The sequence below is a fragment of the Oryzias latipes genome, chromosome 8 (genome assembly GCF_053564925.1).
Source record: "Oryzias latipes strain Hd-rR chromosome 8, Olatipes_Hd-rR_3.1".
Taxonomy (NCBI): Eukaryota; Metazoa; Chordata; class Actinopteri; order Beloniformes; family Adrianichthyidae; genus Oryzias; species Oryzias latipes.
In genome coordinates this window covers 9,043,320-9,065,441 of record NC_136244.1, presented here as the reverse complement: position 1 = coordinate 9,065,441, position 22,122 = coordinate 9,043,320, and the positions used below count along the sequence as shown (strand labels likewise).

Genomic DNA, 22,122 nt, shown 5'->3' with positions numbered 1-22,122 from the left:
CAACTCTAAAGTGAATGAAAGTGGGGCTACATGGTGGTGTAGTGGTTAGTGTTCTCAACTCACAGAGAGAAGGCCCTGGCTTGAATTCCAGCCTGAACCTTTGAGTGTGGAATTTGCATGTGTGCACTTTGTACATAGGCGCTGGCTTCCTCCAAAAGTCCAAAAATATACTTCATAGGTTAATTGGTTACGCTAAAGCAGGGGTGCCCACATTTTTTTGGCATGCAAGCTACTTTTGAGACAGTTTAAATGACTAATTATTAACTAAGAATTCAAAAACTACTAAGAGTTAATAAATCTTTGCGAGGAGATAGAGTTTTTTGTGTATATTAATAATATTTCTGTAGTAATATATGATTAGGGTAGATAAGGCATTCTATTATGAAAACAAAAAGTAGCGACAATTGCGTTTCATGCTCTGCTGTAAACCGTGTAATGGGGGGGAGCATGACGATTCTAAAGCGCGGCTGGCTAAACCACGGCTGAGCGAACGGGGGTTCCTGCTCCGTGGGCATGTCTTGAGATGCTTGTGCTTCAGAAAGACACTGCTGCCTTAGTGGGCTCGGATCCATCGTGCAGGGACCGTGGAGCCGGCAGGAGGCGTCATGATGGCAGCAGGCTGGGTCAGATGGAGTGTCTGGACCGAGGGCACTGCCAGATCGAGCTCCTGTGACGGAAACAGAGGTGGTGAGTACCCAAGGGAGGCTTCAAAGGAGACATCCCCGTGGCAGAAGATGGGTGAGTATTATGGGCAAACTCTACCCATACCAGGAACCTGGACCAGTCCGCATTGTTCTGAGTTGCCAGACGTCTGAGTACCGTTTCCAGCTCCTGGTTGGCTCTCTCCACCTGGCCGTTGGACTGAGGATGGTATCCTGATGTTAGACTAGCTTTGGCTCCCAGTGCGGAGCAGAATACCTTCCAGACCTGAGAGATGAACAAGGACCGCAGTCAGAAACAATGTCAGAGGGGATGCCATGATGGCGGAAAACATGGTTGACCAGAATGTTGGCGGTCTCAGTAGCAGTAGGAAGCTGGGGAAGGGGAATGAATTTAGCAGATTTGGAGAAACGGTCAATAATGGTGAAAATAACAGTATTGCCAAGAGAGGGAGGCAGTCCAGTCACGAAGTCCATGGCAATGTGGGACCAGGGACGACCAGGAGTGGACAGAGCGAGCAGATGACCAGCAGGAAGAGAGTTGAAAACAAAAAACAGACACCAGCAAGCCTGATGTGAGTTGAGACGTTTAGCTGATCGTAGGTATCCCAGGTTTTTATGATCAGTCCAAACAATAAATGGTTGTTCAGCCCCCTCCAGCCAATAACGCTATTCTTCCAAAGTGAGCTAGATCGCTTGGAGTTCCCAATTACCAATGTCATAATTTTGTTCAGCTGGTGAGAGTTTACGGGAGAAGAAGGCACAAGGTTTAAGCTTTCCTGAGGACTCTTCTCTTTGGGAGAGAACGGCACCAACACCTGAGTCAGAAGCGTATACTTCCACGATAAGTTGTCTCCAGATATCGGGTTGGATGAAGATAGGAGCAGAAACAAAAAGTCTTTTTTTCGAAGGCTGCATTGGCTTCTGGATTCCAAATGTATGGCTTGATGCTCAAGGTGAGTTGAGTGAGAGGGGTGTCAATACTACTGTAGTTGCAAATGAATCAACAGTAGAAGTTGGCGAAAACCAGGAATTGTTGAAGCTTTTGTCGTATATTATTGTCCCATCTATGGGACAATAATATACCCCAGAAAGGGGACCATGGATACGTGAAACTCACATTTGTCAGACTTAACAAACAGCTGGTTTTCGAGGAGTCTTTAGAGGACGAGACCGACGTAGTGTTTATGCTGAGAAAGGTCTTTAGAATAGATGAATATGTTGTCGAGGTATACAAAAACAAAACAATTGAGGAAGTCGCGAAGGACTTCATTAACGAGCCTTTGAAAAACAGCAGGGGCATTAGTAAGACCAAAGGGCATCACCAGGTATTCATAATTACCCAAAGGGGTGTTAAAGGCTGTTTTCCACTTGTCACCTTCACAAATTTGGACCAGGTGATAAGCGTTATATAGATCCAACTTAGAAAAAATGCTAGCCTCCTGAACGGAGTCAAAAACAGATCTGATGAGAGGGAGTGAGTATTTGTCTTTAACGGTGATTTGGTTGAGTTCACGGTAATCAATGCAGGGTCGTAAAGACTTTTCTTTGTTCTCAACGAAGAAAAACCCTGCACCGACCGGGGAGGAAGAGAGACGGATGTGCCCTGAGGAGAGAGCCTCCTGTATGTAATTTTCCATGGCTGACTTTTCAGGGTCGGATAGATTAAATTATTTCCCCTTAGGCAAGGCAGCGTCATTAAGGAGGTTGATGGCATAATCATAGGGCCTGTGAGGTGGTAAAGCTTTGGCTTTGGCTTGACAAAATACAGTTTTTGAGTCATGGTAACAAGAAGGTACTCTGGAGAGGTCCACGTTATCCACTACGTTGGTAACTGCGGTGGTAGTGGACGGAATAGCGGAGTGGAGGCAGATAGCCAAACAAAACTTACTCCAGCTAGTGATGCGATGAGTGGACCAATTAATGTGAGGGTTATGACGTTTAAGCCAAGAAAACCCTAGAACTACGGGGGTCTGAGGGGATTGCGTGACAAAAAACTGGAGGTATTGTCGGTGACTGCCGGAAGTAAGAAGCAGAACTGGTTTGGTACGGTAAGTAATCCCGGAAAGGTGTTGACCACCTAAACAAGCAGCTTTGATGGGAGAACTAAGGGATTTGGTAGGTAAAGAAAGTCAGGTTACTAAGGCTACGTTCACACTGAGGGCTTAATGCTCAATTCTGATTTTTTTTGAAAATCTGATTTTTTTGCAAGACCGTTCACATTTCCTAGTAAATCCGTGACACGACCCAAACGAGACCCGCATGCGCAGAAGAGTACTCAACTGCGAACGACGTCACTCGTTGTTTGTGGAAGTAGCTAACGTAAACAATGGATGTCAACAGCAGTGTTGTCAACAGTGGAGCTCTTTTTGCATTATTACATTTATTTTCACAAAGGAGCAGCACAATTACAATCTTCTTATTTTAAAAAGGCATTGGAGCCGGGATCGTCTGTACCCACTGGAATGGGGATGTGTATGTGCTGGGGCCGTGCGCGCGTGTGTCTGTGTATGTGTTAAGACAAGAGAGAAGAGAAGAAGAGCACGTGCAGCGAGGTGGGAATGAGGGGGGCAGTGGGGGTGCATTCATGTTGTGTGTCATGGAGGAAGGAGAACGGTAATAAAAGAAGGTTTCCCCATGAATAAATGCTTTTGACTCTTTATTAGCCCGCTTTGGAGAATATGAGTGTCTGAACGGGGAAGTGAACCCCGGAGGAGGATCCGCCTTCGGCCCTGGAGAAGCCGGTCTCCCCCGCGCTTCTGACCACGGTCGGAAAGAGGAACAAAGTAATCGCGGGAAGGTTCAACACCACGCTCGGCCATTTCGCTGGAAATCTTTTCAAAAACCGTCCAGTTGCGATAAGTGTAGCGGCCCCTCTTTGGTCATAAACGACGAGTCGCTTCGAGCTTCAACAGGTGCGTACTTTATTGGTCCTTGTCACAGCCATCCAAAGCACCACGTGTACTTATGCACCGTGAAAACTAAAGAAAAATACAATAAAGAAATTAAAGTTTCACTTATAACAAATTTCACAAAATTAGCTTCACAAAATTAGCATAACAGGCGCCAACATGTTGTGCACCACCAATTAAGGACCTTCGAAACATATTTCCATAAATTAAAATAAGCAATTTCACATTTACTTAAAGAAATACAAAAACCGAAATACAGCATCAATATTTGTACCTCATTCCACTTCCAAAGGGGGTGCTAACTCAAAATGTTGACTCCATGCCAGCGTACCGTCCATGTGCGTGTGTAGCGAACAAGAGAAAGGAAGGAAAATTACGTGCTTCACTGAACAAGGAAGTGTGCATGTCACAAAAGAAAAGCGACCACAGAGAGGCGCTGTGGTGCCACAAAAGGAAGCAGATTAACTATAATGCACATATAGAAAAGAATATTTTCTGTCATTTACAATAAGAGCCCTGGAGTTTGGCCTGAATAGAGCTGTCACCCCAAATATGAATCCAATCGGTGACCTGCTTCTCTTCCACTGACTGGTCTCAGCAGCATCGTCCACCGGTCAGACGACGGTCGCAATTGAAAAGATCGGAATCAGGACGGCATACCCAAGTGGCCTGGGTCGCATTTGAAAAGATTGGATCTGTGTCGTTCAGACTGTCATGAAAAGATCGGAATTGGGTCACATAGGGGCAAAAAAATTGGAATTGGGTCGTTTCAGCCTGCAGTGTGAACGTAGCCTAAGTGTTGATCTGTGAGGCTGTTCTGCGCCAGAATCAATAAGAGCCTTGAAATCAAGAACCTCAGAGTTGTGACAGATTTTAACAGGGACAAAGAGAAAAAAATTTTCGTCAATGTTAACAAATTTCCCCCCCTGTCCACTAACGGGGGGTTTCTGGAACTTGAAGGAAGTGCACATTGAGTCACTAAGTGGCTGTGGTTACCGCAGTAGGAACACAAACCTTCTTCTTTGCGTTTTTGTCTTTCTTCCGCAGTTAATTTTGAGTGTCTGACCTGTGTGGGTTTCCCTGTGATCTTACGAGGGGACTCGAGTCCTGATGGAGGAGGAACGTTGGTCGTTGGGGTGCGGAAAGAAGCGTTAGCTGACCGCTTACTGTTTAGGTGACTTCGTTCGGCCTGGCGTTCACGAACCCGGACATCCGATCAGAGTGCTGAAGTGACAAGATCTTCAAAATGGTTAGCTTCTGGCTGAGAGCATAAATGGTCCTTAATGTTATCATTAGGTGACTGGTAAAAAATTCCTTTGAGTGCGGTATCGGGCCAGCCTGCTCATACCGCCAGGATCCGAAAATCAATAACATGGTCACTGATCGAACGATCGCGTTGCTTGAGGCTCAACAATCGTCGGATAGCTTCTTCCTGCTTGCGGGGCTGGTCAAAAACTAGGCAGAATTCTCTTGTGAACCGGTCAATGGGTAAGTGGGAGATGTGATTAGCGGCCAGAAAGGCTTGATGCTGGAACCCCGAAGGAAAACAAGAGAGTGTAAGGTAAGTTAGATGATTTATTGCTGTGGGATGCAGATCCAATGGCGAGGATGACGCCTGAGGATTGCAGATGAGTAACAAGGTGAGAACCGGGGAATCTTGACTTTGAGTCGTGGCTTGGCTGGAGGGTTTCTGTAATGGCTGAGCTGGAGGGATGGCATAAACAGGAATCCTGGCGTGATCGAGGAGGACTGATAACTCTGGAGTGAATCCCAGGTAAACACTCGTGGTGTGTATTTCCTGAAAACAAGGCATAGGAAAATATTAACAAGAGGTAAATCTTCAAGAGCGAGAACATAAGTGACCTGAATATGCACCATGGAGGAGCAACGAACTGGCGATGAATGCTGGGGCTGGATCTCCTTAAGACTGCTGGAGGGTGATGAGTTGAGTGAATACAGCTGGGAATCCTCAGTAGCAGAGCAGAGAGGGGACGATCTACCCACGTCCTTCATGATTGACCGGTCGATAGCGATCGATGTAATGAGCACCCCTGCTTTAAAGTGTCCCTAGGTGTGCATGTGAGTGTGTGGCAATGCAACCTGTTCAGGGTGTACCCCGCCTTTTCCCAACAGTAGCTGGGTTGGTTACAGCTACCCCATAACCCTGAAAGGGATATAGCAGGTTCTGAAGATGGATGGATGGATGGATGGATGGATGGATGGATGGATGGATGGATGGATGGATGGATAAAGGAAAAGATTCTCATATGAGACTAATGAAGAATGGTGCTTTTTATTTCAGTGCTTGTCAGACAAGCAAAATTTTTAACACTTCTCTGTCTTCTTTCTTCCAGTGAGATGCATGAAGTGGCTGTACTGCTGAATGTACGCAAAAGGTTTGAAAGAGAGCTAATTTATGTAAGTGCATAAAGAACATTCTCAAATGGAGATAAAGACATAATCAATTTATGTATGGTGTCATAATTCCATCTTTGTTTCATACTTCAGACCTACATAGGCAGCATTCTGCTTTCGGTGAACCCTTACAAGATGTACAACATCTATGGGACAGATATGGTACTGTTGTACAAAGGTCACACTCTAGGAGAGAACCCTCCGTAAGTCCTCTGTAACCAATAAGCTTATCAAAGCAAATTTTAAAAAAAATGTCTTTTTTGGTAATACAAATACAAGGACAATGTACACTCACTGGCCACTTTGTTAGAAACACCTTGCTAGTACAGGGTTGGATGCCCTTTTGCCTTTGGAACTGCCTTAATCCTTGGTGGCATTAATTCAACAAAACATTCCTTATAGAGTTTGGTCCATATTGATATGATGGCATCACGCAGTTGCTGCTGATTTCCATGATGCCAATATCCCATTCCACCACATCTCAAAGTTGCTCTATTAGGTTGAGATCTGGTGACTTTGGAGGCCATGTGAGTACAGTAAACTCATTGTGTTGTTTATGACATGGCGTGTTATCCTGCTGGAAATAGCCATCAGAAGATGAGTTCACTGTGGTCATAAAAGGATGGACATGGTCAGCAACAATACTCAGGTAGGCTGTGGTACTGTAACCATTTCCAGTTTGTACCAAGGGGCCGACAGTGTACCAAGAAATATCAGTGGGGCAAAAAAGGTATTTGGTCAGCCACCAATTGTGCAAGTAGTCCCACTTAAAAAGATGAGAAAAGCCTGTAATTTTCATCAAAGGTATACCTCAACTATGAGAGACAAAATGAGCAAAACAAATCCAGAAAATCACATTGTCTGATTAAAAAAAAATAATTGTAAATTATGGTGGAAAATAAGTATTTGGTCAATAACAAAAGTTCAACTCAATACTTTGTTTGGCCCACACTTTCATGGAGATATCCTCTTGAGCAGTGATTTTTTGGGGTTGTCACTGGGCAACACAGACTTTCAGCTCCCTCCAAAGATTTTCTATGGGGTCGGCGTTGCCAGATAGAGGCCCAAAAGTCCTCTAAACAGCTTTTTTTCTCACTTCATGTCTTTTCAGTGCAGCTGTATGTCAGATTTAAACACTAAATTAACATTTGATAAATGTGGAATATATTAACTATTTAATGTCAAGTGAGGAGATGTAAAAAAATGTCAACAATGCATTAAAAAATAATTAAGCATTACATTTTTAGCATACGCTGAGTAAACTAAAGGCACAAATTCAACCCAGTGTACATACGATTGCAAGATCTGCCATGAGGCTGTGTTCCATGTGCTGCTTCACCTCGCAGTCTGCGCTGTAACTGAACAAGAAATACGCAAAATACACAGATTTGAGGGACAATAAAGATTATAATGATACATGTAAATTGCATTTATAGAACAGATTAGTGAACACATTTATTTTATTATTAGTTGCTCATGATTGTGAGGACGAGACGTGTTTGCTACTGTTTCACGTGCTTCCTTTAACAGCATGTCCCTGGTTGAAAAGTATTTTGATGAGGAATAAAACTGCTGAATTGACCCCCAACCCGCCCAAATTATGTCAACCCACCCAAAATAATTTCTTAAACTGGCTAGGCCACTCCAGGAAAATGCTTCTTACAAAGCCACTCCTTTGTTACCCAGGCAGTGTGTTTGGGATTGTTGTCATGCTGAAAGATCCAGCCACATTTCATCTTGCTGATGGAAGGAGGTTTTCACTCAAGATCTGATGTTACATGGCCCCATTCGTTCTTTCCTTTACACGGATCAATCGTCCTGGTCCCTTTGGTGAAAAACAGCCCCAAAGCATGATGTTTCCAGACATCCTTTGCACAACACGATGTCTGCGGAGTTAAAGGCTCCTTTCACTGCGCTGCAGGACAGAGCGCTTTAGGAACTCATTTGTCCCTTCAGCTACCAGGCTGTTTAATGTGTGTGTTTTGGTGCCGGACACCTGGATATTTCTCCCTTGGTAGATAAATAAAGTTTTTTCTGTCTGTCTGTCTGTCTGTCTGTCTGTCTGTCTGTCTGTCTGTCTGTCTGTCTGTCTGTCTGTCTGTCTGTCTGTGTTTCTACCCCCATGCTTTACAGTATGTGTGTTGTTCTTTAGATGCAACTCAACATTCTTTCTCCTCCAAACACCACGAGTAGAGTTCTTACCAAAAAGTTCTATTTTGGTTTCATCTGACCATAGCACATTCTCCCAATCCTCTTCTGGATTATCCAAATGCTCTCTAGCAAATTTTATATAGGCCTGTACATGTCTGGCTTTAGCAAATGGTAAATGGTAATGGTAAATGGCATATACTTATATAGCGCTTTCTACCTTCTTACGAAGGCCCAAAGCGCTTTACAGTCACAGTCCCATTCACCCATGCACACACACATTCACACACTGATGGCGGCTCCGCTGCCAAACACTGGCGCCAACCTCCCACCAGAGGCAAGGTGGGGTTCAGTGTCTTGCCCAAGGACACTTCAGCACATGGGCGTGCAAGGCGGGAATCGAACCTGCAATCTTACGATCATGAGTCGACCGCCCTACCACTGCACCACGGCCGCCCAGGGACATGTCTGTCAATGCAGGATTTGAGTCCCTGGCGTAGTGTGTTACTAATGGTAGCCTTTGTTACTTTGGTCCCAGCTCTCTGTAGGTCATTCACTAGGTCCCCCCGAGTGGTTCTGGGATTTTTACTCACCGTTCTTGTGATTATTTTGACCCCACGGGGTGAGATCCTGCAGGAAGCCTCAGATGGAGGTAGATTATCAGTGGTCTTGTACGTCTCCAATTTCCTAATAATTTCTCCCACAGTTGATTTCTTCACACCAAGCTGTGCAGATTCAGTCTTCCCAGCCTGGTGCAGGTCAACAATTTTGTTTCTGATGACATCTCTTTGGTCTTGGCCATAGTGGAGTTTGGAGTGTGACTGTTTGAGGTTGTGGACAGGTGACTTTTATAGAGAAAATGATTTCAAACAGGTACAATTAATAGAGGGAACGAGTGGAGGACAGAGGATCCTCTAACAGAAGTTGTAGGTCTGTGAGAGCCATAAATCTAGCTTGTTTGCAGGTGACCATATACTTATTTTTCACCACAATTTGCAAATCAATTATTTTCAAATCAGACAATGTGATTTTCTGTATTTCTTTTTTCATTTTGTCTCTCATAATTATGGTGTAATTAGAATGAAAATTAAACGCCCCTGTCCTCTTTTCACGTGGGAGAACTTGCACAATTGGAGGCTGACTAAATACTTTTTTGCCCCACTGAATCCTCACACCACCACCCTGAACCGTTGATACAAGGCAGGATGGATCCATGCTTTTATGATGCTGACGCCAAATTTGGACGCTACCAAATGTCATAGCTGACCAGGCATCCTTTTTCCAGTGTTCTATTGTCCCGTTTAGTGAGCCTGTGCGAATTGTAGCCTCAGTTTCATGTTCTGAGGTGACAGGAGTGGCCCCCGGTGTGGTAATCTGCTGCTTTAGCCAATCTGCCTCAAGGTTGGATGTGTTGTGCATTCGGTTGTAACCAGTTATTTGCCTTTCTATGAGCTGCAACCTGTCTGGCATCCACAAGGAATTTCCACCCATAGAACTGCCACTCACTGGATATTTTCTGTTTTTTGGACCATTCTTTGTAAACCCTAGAGATGGTTGTGGGAAAAAATCTCAGTAGATCAGTAGTTTCTAAAATACTCAGACCAGTCCGTCTGGCACCAACTATACCACGCCACGTTCAACGTTACTTAAATCCCTTTTCCTCCCCATTTTGATGCTCAGTTTGGACTGCAGCAGATCATCTTGATCATGTCTATATGCCTAATTGCCTTGAGTAGCTGCCATTCGATTGGCTTATTAGAAATTTGTGTTAGTAAGCAGTTGGACGTGTGCCTAATAAAGTGTTCAGTGAGTGAATTGGATTGGTTAGATTGTTTTACAATTAAATTCAAATATGTTTCTTGTCTTTTAGGCATTTGTTTGCTATAGCAAACGCTGCCTATTCTAAAATAATGGATGCCAAACAAAATCAAGTCATATTAATCAGGTAAAAGATCATTTTGCTTCCATTGTAAAACTTACACATGTGCACTATAAGGTGTTTTTTCTGCATTCTACATGCTTTAGTGCTGAAACAGGATCAACCACTGCTGAAAAATGTATTTATACTGTTGGCATGTAAGGACAGTTAAAGTATAATTAAATAAATAAAACCACTCTGAAATAAAAAGATATTTCTATAGATGAACAGACTGAAAACACCCATTTAAAAGGGACATCTGTGAGGAAAGTCCAGCCAGGTCTGGGCCAGAGCCAGATGTTTAAGAGGTGTATAAATGTAAGTGTACGAGTCTGAACTTTTGTTTGTGCTTATCAGTGAGTGTGTGCAAAGAGCTAACTGAGGTCTGGTGTTTAGTGTCCATTGTTGGCCCAGTTTTTTCGCTCAGCGGCCTGAGAGCTGTAACCTTATGCTGGAAAGTGGTAAAGACGTCAAAGATGTGCCCACACACAACTCTGTCCTCATTTAGAAAAGCTTACATTACTCAAGTATTCAGTGCTAAGCCTTTTGTAAAAGGTCCTGCTTTTTTTTTTGGCAGAGATGAAGTACTGTATGCCTGTGAATTCAGCTTAAGCAAAAGTTGAATTAGAGTCTTTTCAAATGTGAGATTAAAGCAGTCGCACTTGTCCAAAACAGTTAGAGCAGTCACTACCTTCTGCACCAGTGGAGAGGTAATGAGGATCAGATGAACACTGTGTGAATAATAAACGTCTGCGCTAAAAGTGCAGATAATGGGTTTGCTTAGAGAACTAAAATAGACTTACAATTAAAATTGGATCAGAATCACCTTTTTCTGTGGATGTCAAAAACCAACATTCTGCACTTGTTGATGCTGCAAAACAATAGTTTTTAATGACTAATATTCACATTTTTCACTTGAAACTGGGAGAAAACTGCTGTGCATTTGTTTGTCATATTTGTTGACCCCTGCCTGTGTTTTAGTGGGGAAAGTGGGTCAGGAAAAACCGAGGCCACCAAACTTGTTCTCCGTTTCCTTGCATCTGTTCATCACTTGAACAACCTTGCACAACAGGTAAGCACGTCCAATGTAAAACAAAAAGATTAGACGTCCATAAAAAAAAAAGACAAAGATTCGCATTAGGTAATGCCAATGTCCATAATGCTCCTTTTTTCTTTCTTTTTTCTCCAATGCTTTTTTTGGATGCAGATTGAGGTAACTGCATTCCCTTTACATTTTGTAACTTTTTGCATTTACAACAGCTAGAGTTGTAGAGATGTTCTTTTAATAGATTTTCTCTGCAGCTCGCTAAAAAAAGGTTTCATGGTTTGTTTGTATGTTATTTTAATTAATTTATTTCCAAAATAAACTGCATTATTCTGTCTAAAAAAACCTGCTACAATGAGGTTTTTTTTAGCTACCATTTTAGGCGTTTTTAACATGTTCTTGGGGCATTTTTCTGATGATAGAGGACATATATACAAATAATAAGTTCAAAATTGCTTTTCTGAGTATTTCTTTATTCAAATCATTGTGAATCAGAAGCAGGCAAAAAAACGATAACTTACATTTGAAAATAACCACGTTTGTGACATAAAAAAATACACTGGGTGGGCCACAAGCTCCCTGCTCCACTCCATTCTGATGCATCGACTTGTAGACGAATAGATCCATGTTCGTCTTCGTTTTCACGGCTGAGCTGACATCTGGCTCAAAACTGTACAGCTGGACTGCTCGGACCAGTGATGTTAAGTTGGGGATGTCTAAGCTAGCAGAAGAGGATGTAAACAGAGAGCTCTCAATCATAGGTGATAGAAGGGGGGGAGGGGGTGGCTCCGTGCCAACTGTCCTGCCCACACCTCAGTGGGGAATTTCTGATGAACTCCTGCCGCTCTGCAGAAACTATGTATTAAAATATGAGACAAGTTTTTTGATTTTTCTCTAAAAATGGCATAATCATATTTAAAAGACAATAAGGAACACTATGAAAATAAATCAAAAGATAATTGGAGTGGGACCTTAAGGACTGCTCATGGTTTCTGCCTGTTTGTGTTGGAAACACACAGAAATTCAACAGCAGTTTTTCTTCAAAATGCACAGATAAAGAGGTAATTGTCGGGTCACTCAACCTCTATTAGAATCTTTGACTCAGGAAAAAACTGATTTGGTTTTTGGCAAGTATTTGTCAAACATTTTATTGGATTACTATTGAAAATGAGCCGGTTTAGCTCGTGCTGGTTTGCGGCACCTTCCGTCCGTGAAACCAGGGTTCGACTCCGGGCTGCTCCCTGTTCCCTTCTTTACTTCTGTGCCGGTCCCAAGCACGGTTGCTTTGAGAGGGTTGCGTCAGGAAGGGCATCCGGCGTAAAACATTGCCAAGTTTACCATGCGACTCGTTCGCTGTGGCGACCCCTGATGGGAAAAGCCGAAAGAGAAACAACAACAACAACAATTGAAAATGACTGAGGACGATCAATTTTCATTCATTAAGGTTTCACTGGAGATACAAGATTTAAAAATTTTTTTTTAATATAAGATTTAAAACAATTTAAAACAATCATTTTATTTGTGTGTAAAAAATTAAGTTCTCATAGTTTTAGGTGACAAAGCGGCTGAGTTTGATGTTCAGATTGAAAGTACCTCAAGCACAACAGGAGGAAGAAACCAAGAATAGACTTTAAAGGACATCAAAGAAAATCTTCTAGAGAGAACAAGAGATGAGACAACAGTCAATGAAAGGGGAAAACAATTGTTGAAAGGAGACAGATTTGTTTTTTACACTTAAAAAAGTCAAATTGAAGGGCCTATACCATGCCAAATCGATTTTTTTTTTAGCTTTTAAGTGTATTATTATGTTTATTCTTCTCTAAAAGAAACCCCAGAGCGGTATTTTGATCCATTCACGCATTTCTGTATAAGCCTCTAAAAACCTGTGCTCCAAGCATCCAGCTCCTCTTAACCCACGAAAACCAGCGGGTTCTCCTGACCCGACGTGGATAAGTAAAAAGAGCCCCTTCCAGGAAGAGTCTGCACTGCCAGCACCTCCCCCAGGCTAACACACACTTTCTCCCCTGAGCCAGCGCTGATTGTCAAAAACTCTTTCCTTTTATGTTCACAATAAACACATCCATCTTTTCAAAAGCTTATATGTTGTTTGTTTTCATGGGCAATACGCAGACACGCTGCCGAGACTGACTCTAGGTTGATGTCATGAAATGGGTGGCAGGAGCGAAAGCTGGTGCCTCAGAGATCGAGTCATCTTACTTTCGAGTTGGAAAAGAACTCAGGAAAATAACTAATATTTATTTAAAAATTATATCTTTTGTGTGCCAAATGTAATATATTATCATATACAGTATAGACCAAAAGTTTAGATACACCTTCTCATTCAAATGAATGGGAAGGTGTGTCCAAACGTTTGGTCTGTACTGTATATGGACATTGTTTACTATAAAAGGCTTAAAAATTGCATGGTATAGACCCTTTATATAGTACTTATGTAGTTTCATCCGTCGCTTCTGTCAGTGGACACTTTTTAAATATTTCTGTGCAAAAATGAATGCAGGAGCAGTTCATAAGATTGATATTGATATTCTTGTAATTATTTATTTTTTGTCTTGTCCTTTTAAAGTATATGTCAGAAAGAAAATATTATTATCATCATTATCATCAATGTTCTGAACTGCGTGTTTGATAACCTGACAGATACTTGAGGCAACTCCTCTACTGGAATCCTTTGGAAATGCCAAAACTGTGCGAAATGATAACTCCAGTCGCTTTGGGAAATACATAGAGGTCTTTTTAGAAAAGTAAGTTTAAAAAAAACTATTATTAATAAGTTTATACAATCAATGTTTTCATTTTTATTTAAATATATTTTCTTCCCCCTTTTTGTCTCTTCATTGATGCAGTGGTATAATCTGTGGTGCCATAACCTCTCAGTATCTACTGGAAAAGTCCCGAATTGTGTTCCAGGTGAGACAAATGCAAGAGGTTTATAAAATGGGTCTAAATATTAACTGACTGGGATAAATATGTGTCTGCTTTAGGCCAAAGATGAGAGGAACTATCACATTTTTTATGAGATGCTGGCAGGTCTTCCTTCTCAGCAGAAGCAAGCTTTCTATCTGCAAGAAGCTGAAACCTACTACTATCTCAATCAGGTACAGAAGGAAGCAGGGGTCATGACCATTTAGACTGAGATTTGTCAGCTTGCTCTTTGCCTGTTTTTTCTCTTAGGGAGGAAATTGCAGAATTATGGGAAAAAACGATGGAGATGATTTCAGGCGTCTGCTGTCAGCCATGGAAATCCTTCACTTCAGCCCAGAGGAGCAGTCTGCCATCTTTAGAGTTCTGTCCTCCATATTGCACTTTGGCAATGTCTACTTTCAAAGATATGAGGTAACATTAACATGCATTCCCTTTGAATTTAATTTCCCACTCTTTTTAGTAACTTACTAACTTTACTAACTGTGATGTGATGAATTTTTTGTGCGATTAGTTAATTGTGTAAATAACTAATCGAATTAATCTATTTTAATAACAATTATTTTGAACCTAATAATTGCTGTAAAAAGACTCGTTTTTAAATATTTTCATTTAAATTGTAACATTGTGGTGCAGTAAAAGATCAAATTACTACTAAAAGAATGGCTTTATGAAATTTCTTAATATAACAGGCTTCCAATCTTTACTTTAAAAAAAAAAACACAAGAACGAAACATCAGGTCCAGAGTGCTTAAATTTAACACATAAAAACGGTAAGACTTTTTTGAGCAATCCAAAAGATATTGACCACCAGCTAAAAAATTAAATCCATAGTATATGGATTTAATAAACAAACTGCTGTAACAGATCTGCAACAGATCTGCTTACACTGGCCCTGCGACAGACTGGCGAACTGTCTAGTTTGTCCCCTGCCTTCGCCCAGTAGTGGCCGGGATAGGCTCCGGCAGCCCTGTGAGGGGTAAAACGGCAGAAGATGAATGAATGAATGAATGAATGAATGAATGAATGAATGAATGAATGAATGTGAATATGTGTTGAAGTACCCTCCGCGTACCCCAATAATTTATGATAACAACACCTCATTGGGCTTTCTCTCTTATAGCTGTGGCGTTGTGGGCTTGTTTGCGTTAGTTATGTAAATAACTACAAAGTTGCACATTGATGACATCAAAGCAGCAACACTGCGTGTACAGCGTACACAGGTACACAGCCAGCAAGACATGCACTGGGAGCAATTTAGGAGGCATTTTGAGTTGTGTTTTAATAAAACGTTAATAATTAAACATTTGGACCTCTGCTTTTTTATGTTTTAGAACATGAGAATAGTCATAGATTAAAAATGAAATTAATGCAATTAAAAGAAAATAACGTCTTAATTTGTCTGTTGTCTGTAATCATGAGTAACATGATAATGTGACACCCTTAATTTCAGATGATTTTTGATGAACTGATCAGACATGTCTGTTGCACTACAGAATGATGGCCAGGAGGTGGCCTCAGTGGTCAGCACTCAGGAGATTCGGGTCGTGGCTGAGCTGCTGCAGATCTCACCAGAAGGACTCCAGAAAGCCATCACCTACAAAGTGACAGTCAGTATCTAAACAGTCCTCAAGTGCTTTTTTTGTCTAAAAGGAGAAAAAAAAGTATTTTAAAGACTTTCTTTCATTCCTGTCCTTTTTCATTTCACTTCAGGTCAGAACTTTTCTTTTTTTCAAATGCTGACTGCTAATGTGGCAGAACGCCAGCCCCGCTCACTCACATGTGCTTACTTTAAAGGCCATTGTGTGGCCCCCAGTGTCGCTTACGCAGACACAATGGGGGCCACATGTGTTGCTGCCACACACAGAGTGGAAGAAAGATGAACAAGAAATAAACAAACTGCTGCAACAGATCTGCTTACACATGGTCCAGGGCCTTCTAGATTTTGGTGCTGGTTCTTTTAAAGGCCCAGTCTAACCTCTGTCTCCTATTTGAGAAGTGATTCAGCAAAATGCAATCAAATTAGGCCATGAAACTGTAATCTAACTTTTATTTTTAAACATTTTACACTGTTATTTTTTCAGTATTTCAAAAAACTAATTTATGTTTTTATAATAATCACATATTTTGCTCCTTTTCAGCATTCTGATAAAACTGTTTTGGGTGGGCATTGATGCAAGCTCTCCTCTGATCTGAATATAGAAGAACTAAACCTCTTTTTCGTGCTTTCTGTATTAGCTTTTCTGTATTAATAAATAATTTAGAGGCTAATTTTATACATATTGTAACATCTGGCTGGACATAATGATAAGTTCGAGATGTCTGAGGTCTTTCCAGGAATCTGATGTAGCCACTCCTCCAGTTTGGGGTTACTGCCCCGAGAGCTCCATTACCCCGGGGACCACTGTTACCTTTACCTTCTATGCTTTCTCCAGTTTTCTCTGAGTCCCTGGTATTTCTCCAGTTTCTTTTTTTCTTTCTTTTTTTTCTGTTTTCTTTTAAGTTGTCCTGTCCAACAGCTGAGAGCTGAAGGCCTTTTGTCTTGGAAATATTTTATTTTTAATATAGAGGTTACGAAACTTCTGACACACCAGAGGTATGTCTGAATAAACCCCTTTTGTGATCTAGACCAAACTTTATTAATCTTAATCATATTTGTGACATTTTTGTGTTGGACTGGACAGAAAAGGAAAGAAAGGAAGAAGAGAGAGAGGGATAGGAGGGTGAGGGGGGAGGGGGATAAAACCATGAAGCTGCATAAAGCAACAAGTTACTAGATGTTTATAATCATTACGGTTATGTTCCGATGTAATACAAATCTAGAAGGGGCGGTGCCTGTCCACACTCACACTCAAATGTTATAAACATACCTGTTGGCTCCAAAAATGTTCACACGTCAACATGTACACAATACAACAAACGTTCACACACGCATACTTATGCATTCAGACTAACTAGCGTGAAACATTTCCTTCAGTCACGCGAACTATAAAACTATTTGTGCAAAGGTGACCTCACACCTGTGCTTAAGTGAGTGTTTATGTTCTTTTAAGGTGGAGAATGGAATGTAAAAAGAAAGAGGCCCAGTATTCCCCACACCAAGAACCCCGCCGCAGCAGCAGCGGCAGCGAGGACCCCCCAACACCTGCATGGTAGCAGATAGATAACAACTGCCCGCAGAGAAATCACATCAGCCACCCAGACCAGGGCCAGCAGTACTGTCACAGGGCCCCCCAATGGCAGAGAGCAGGGAGGCAGGGGGACAGAGAGTGCAAGCTCCAGCCCAACCAGAAGAGTGCTGGGGAACCAGAGGACCCTGATGGATAGTGGGCTACTGGAACAAGACGGAAATGGAGTAGATGTGAGAATAAGGTTCTGTCGGAATGCTCCTACTCAAGTAATCCTACCCAGAGAGGTTACAATCAGGTCAGAGAGGACGCTATACCACACTCCCAACCTGAACTTGGGGACACAGTCCCAAATAACTACTGTTACGCTGAGTGAGGCAGCATCTGACCTAAAAGAAAAGATCTTGTCTAGAATGAACACCAGGCAACCCCGACACCAAGTACAACGGTTAAGTGATGTTACACCTGAAAACTTCCTGGAAATTGTTAATGAAGCATTAAGGGGAATCCCTAACAGGCTGTTCGCAACTTAACCTGTGAAATAGTAAGCTCATTGGCAGTGTCAAAACATCAAACCAGACCCACCAAAACTGGAAACTGAAGAGTACTGGACAAGTAGGCTATATTAGAGAAAGTGGCAGCTCATAACAGCTATGCTTAATAGCTATTCTCTCTGAGAAAAGAACATAGCAGCCTCCCTGAAAGAGTCGAGTAACCATCACAGTGGCAGACATCCAAGAAAGAGTCTCAGGTATGAAGAACTGGACAGTACTGGGCCCTGAAATGAACATGCCAACTGACTAAAGACACTCACTCTTGGCAGCCCAAATGAACCAGCTGCTAAGAGATGGGACTCACCCCAAATGGTTAACAGAAGGTAAATGATCCTGATCCAGAACGATCTCTCAAAGGGTGCAGTACCATCCAACTACCGGCCAATAACCTGTCTCACCACAACATGGAAGCTCATCTCAGGCATCATTGCAACCAAAATAAACCTGTGCATTGATCAATACATGATAAACACACAGAAGGGCATTGGTAGAGACTCCAGAGGAGCCAAACATCAAATCCTGGTTGACAGAACAGTCACTCAAGACTGCAGGTCACGACACACCAACCTGAACACAGCCTGGATTTATTACAAGAAAGCCTATGACTCAGCCCTGCACACGTGGATCACTGAATCCTTGGAGCTGTACAACACAGGACTGTAAGAGCCCTTCATATGAAACTCGATAAAGCTGTAGAAAACCACCCTTGAAGCCAATGACAAGCCACTTGCACAAGTGTCCATCAAATGTGGGATATACCAAGGTGATGCTCTGTCACCACTACTGTTCTGCATAGGTCTGAACCCCCTCAGCCAAATAATCAACAAGACGGGGTATGGATACCGACTCAAAATTGGACCAACATCAGTCACCTCCTCTACATGGATGACATCAGCTATATGCTGAGAGCGAGCGTGACATTGACTCCCTGATCCAAACCACCAGGATCTACAGTACTGACATTGGGATGTCATTCGGGCTCGAGAAATGTAGCTGGACGGTGACAAAGAGAGTCCAGGTAGTCCACACAGCAAGTGTCTCACTCCCAGAAGGAACAATAGCAGACATAGTACCTTGGAATTCCGCAGCCAAATGGCAACCTGGAGCAGCCAACAAGGAAAGCTGCAACAGCTAAATACCTCCAATGAGTAAGGCAAGTCCTGAGAAGCCAGCTGAATGGCAAGAACAAGACCCGGGCAGTGAACAGCTACGCACTGCCAGTAATCAGATAACTTACAGGAATACTAAGATGGCAAAAGGAAGAGATACAGACCACGGATGTTAAGACACAAAAGCTTCTCACCATACATGGTGGGTTCCATCCCGAATTCAGCACCCTGAGACTGTATGCTAGCCACAAGGAAGGAGGCAGAGAACTAGTGAACATGGAAGCCATTATCCTGGATGAAACATCCAAGATGCATGAATACATCAAGCTTAAGGCACCAACTGACAGTGTGCTCAGTGAATGTCTCAGGCAATGGATGACAGATCCTCATGGGAGGACAAACCCCTGCATGGGATGTACAACTGGATCATAACTGAAGTGGCTGATATCAATGGCTAGAAAGGGCTGGCCTACAGGACAGCACTGAAGCACTCATCCTGGCAGCTCAGGAACAAGCCCTGAGCAACAGAGCGATAGAGGCTCAGATCAACCACACCAGACAAGACCCAAGGTGTAGGCTATGAGTAACTGCAGGGTGTAAGATGCTGGCAGGGAAAGCATACATGGAGCGCCACAATCAAGTGGCTGGAATAATAATATAATAGTGTGGAGAATATGGAGTGGGATCCCTTAGGTCAAATTCGGAAACACCTACGATAGTGGTAGAGAATGAGAGACCATAGATCCTGTGGGACTTCCAGACTGATTGGATGGTAATGGCGAACCAACCAGACATTGTAGTGGTGGATAAAGAACAGAGGAAAGCCGTTGTGGTGGATGTGGCAGTGCCAAGTGATAGGAATATCAGGAAGAAGGAAGGAACATGAGTAAATGGAGAAATACCAGGGACTCAGAAGAACTGGAGAAAGCATTGTAGGTGAAGGTGACAGTGGTACCCGTGGTAATTGGAGCACTCTGGGCAGTAGCTCCCAAGCTGGAGGAGTAGCTACAACAGATCCCTGGAAAGACCCCAGACCTCTCAGTCCAGAAAAGCGCAGTGATAGGAACAGTTAAGATACTGCGCAGGACCCCTAAGCTCCCAGGCCTCTGGTAGAGGACCCGAGCTTGGGTGAGAAAACACTCGCGGAGGGTGAAAGGGCATTTTTTTTAATATATATACAGTATGTATGTACAGTACAGACCATTCATTCATTTGAATGAGAAGGTGTGTCCAAACTTTTGGTCTGTTCTGTATATATAAGTGAAAAACCATCCACGGAATCCAGGGTGTGAGAGGGCGTTTATTTTGTTTTTATTTTTTTATACATACATGCTAAAATGTTTCAGCAGAGCATCTGAGAAATTCATACAGAAATATGTTAATTGTAATCATTGTGTGTTGTCCTGTAGCATATTTAAACTTAACGATTTGCTTAAAGACTTGTGTGCCTGTGGGAAAACTGGCAAAATGTATAAATTCAAAGCAACAAAAACTTAAAAAAATGCAGATATTACTTAACGAATAAAAACAAATATAATGAAAGATTTGTTATGAATTCATGAAATCTTAACATCTTTATTGGTCCTGTTTTTTCTACAGGAAACTATGAGGGACAAAATCTACACACCTCTGACTGTAGAAAGTGCCGTTGATGCTAGGTAAGATATTAGATATAGCTTTCAGTACGTTCATGCTTTGCATTTTCAAGATTTCTTTAATTAATCATTTGGTTCAAACAATTTAAAAGCAATTTATTTCCATGCATTCCTTTAGTTTTATTTTATTATTCATTTTTGCTTCAAATAAACTTCAACAAATTTTAATTCTTTGACTTATTTTACTGCAAATACTACATTTTCCATACGTTGACATGCAAACATTTTTTTCTTAGAGATGCTGTTGCCAAGATCCTGTACTCGCTTCTCTTCCACTGGTTAACAGAGAGAATCAACGCTCGGGTGTATCCCATGCAGCACACACTCTCTATCTCCATCCTGGACATTTATGGATTTGAGGTTTGTTGTGTCAGCAAAAAAAAAAAAAAAAGCCATGTGTCATACCAAAAATTGTTCTAAGTAAAAGAAGACTTTTGTTGGAAACAACTCACAGTTTCATCCAGTAAAAACAGTAATACTCTTTGTAGCAAATGCAATCATTTCTACGCTTAGTTAGTTAAAATATTGTTAATTTTCCAGCTTGTTTGAAATATATTTTCATTTGGAAAAACCTTAAATTACAGACTCGCTGTTCCTAAGAGACGAGTAAGTAAATTATCAAGCCAAATAGAAAAATCAAAATGTTTGTTCATATCAATTAGAAACTTTCATGTTAGCCACTAAGAATAGGATTCCAAGCAGTGAATTAATATACACTTTTAGTTCTTAAAGAAATCTTGTTGAACACCATTTGGGTTACGACAGCAAATCTGCTTTCACTGATACGTACAGGTTGTTTTTGGCAGAGATTTTAATGGCAGATCCCGTGACACAAACACCATTTTTTTTCTGAGCCGGGGACTAGGACAGGGGGACCCAGACTTTGGGCCCCTAGTGGCTACATAGTTAGGAAAGGGTAAAGGGTCTTGCCTAAGGACCCTTAAGCTGCGTTCACACAGAATGCGATTTGCACACCAAATTGGCATCGGCTGTCTCTCTTACGCTTGCTCCCTGTCCAAAAATGCGTATGTAATAGAGCAGGGTTGAAACTAGTTGAACGTTCTGAGCTTAATAAATCAATAATAAATCGATAAAAGTAGAGATTGAACTTTTATGCCTTATATAACAGCAGTAAATAGCAAAGTCTAGTAGCTTGATGGTAACATATAATGAAATTTCTCATTGGACGGCTAATGCTAACACTCGTTTAACCTAAACATACATTGCTGACTAAATGAACATCTTTATATATATATACTATGAACATACTACAAATTTTCCAAACACTTGAAAGTAAATTTTTTTTAAAAAAGTAACTTTTTGTGGTATAGAGCACTGTTTTTTTCTCAGACGCCCTCCATGTAACACTGTATAGTGACATTGATTAGAGAGATTGGTTCGCTTTTTTCCTCTTTCCTTTATTTCTGGTCAGATCTTTTTTTTTTTTTTTGGACAAATAGCCCTGAGATGAAAAGCTGTTGAAACAACTTTACGCTTTTGTTTTGGAGCAAAATAAAAAATAAAAAAACCCAGATAAAGGAATACATTTTGTTATTACCTACCTTTCCAAAATTAGTTTAAATGTTCATCCTAGTTAGAAATCACACTAAAACTGCTCCTGGTGTAGAGAGAAACTGAA

General features: G+C 41.7%; 1 protein-coding gene across 1 annotated transcript in view; it reads left to right on the top strand.

The window, feature by feature from the left end:
* Positions 1-22,122, top strand: part of myo15aa (myosin XVAa) — a 62,088-nt gene that overhangs the window by 468 nt on the left and 39,498 nt on the right. The window contains exons 2-12 of the mRNA XM_078951021.1: positions 5,926-5,989; positions 6,080-6,189; positions 10,005-10,079; positions 11,034-11,124; positions 13,756-13,859; positions 13,962-14,025; positions 14,100-14,213; positions 14,290-14,451; positions 15,534-15,647; positions 20,428-20,486; positions 20,720-20,843. Of these exons, the coding sequence (XP_078807147.1) occupies positions 5,926-5,989; positions 6,080-6,189; positions 10,005-10,079; positions 11,034-11,124; positions 13,756-13,859; positions 13,962-14,025; positions 14,100-14,213; positions 14,290-14,451; positions 15,534-15,647; positions 20,428-20,486; positions 20,720-20,843 (1,081 nt within the window). The remainder of the gene's footprint in view (positions 1-5,925; positions 5,990-6,079; positions 6,190-10,004; positions 10,080-11,033; positions 11,125-13,755; positions 13,860-13,961; positions 14,026-14,099; positions 14,214-14,289; positions 14,452-15,533; positions 15,648-20,427; positions 20,487-20,719; positions 20,844-22,122) is intronic.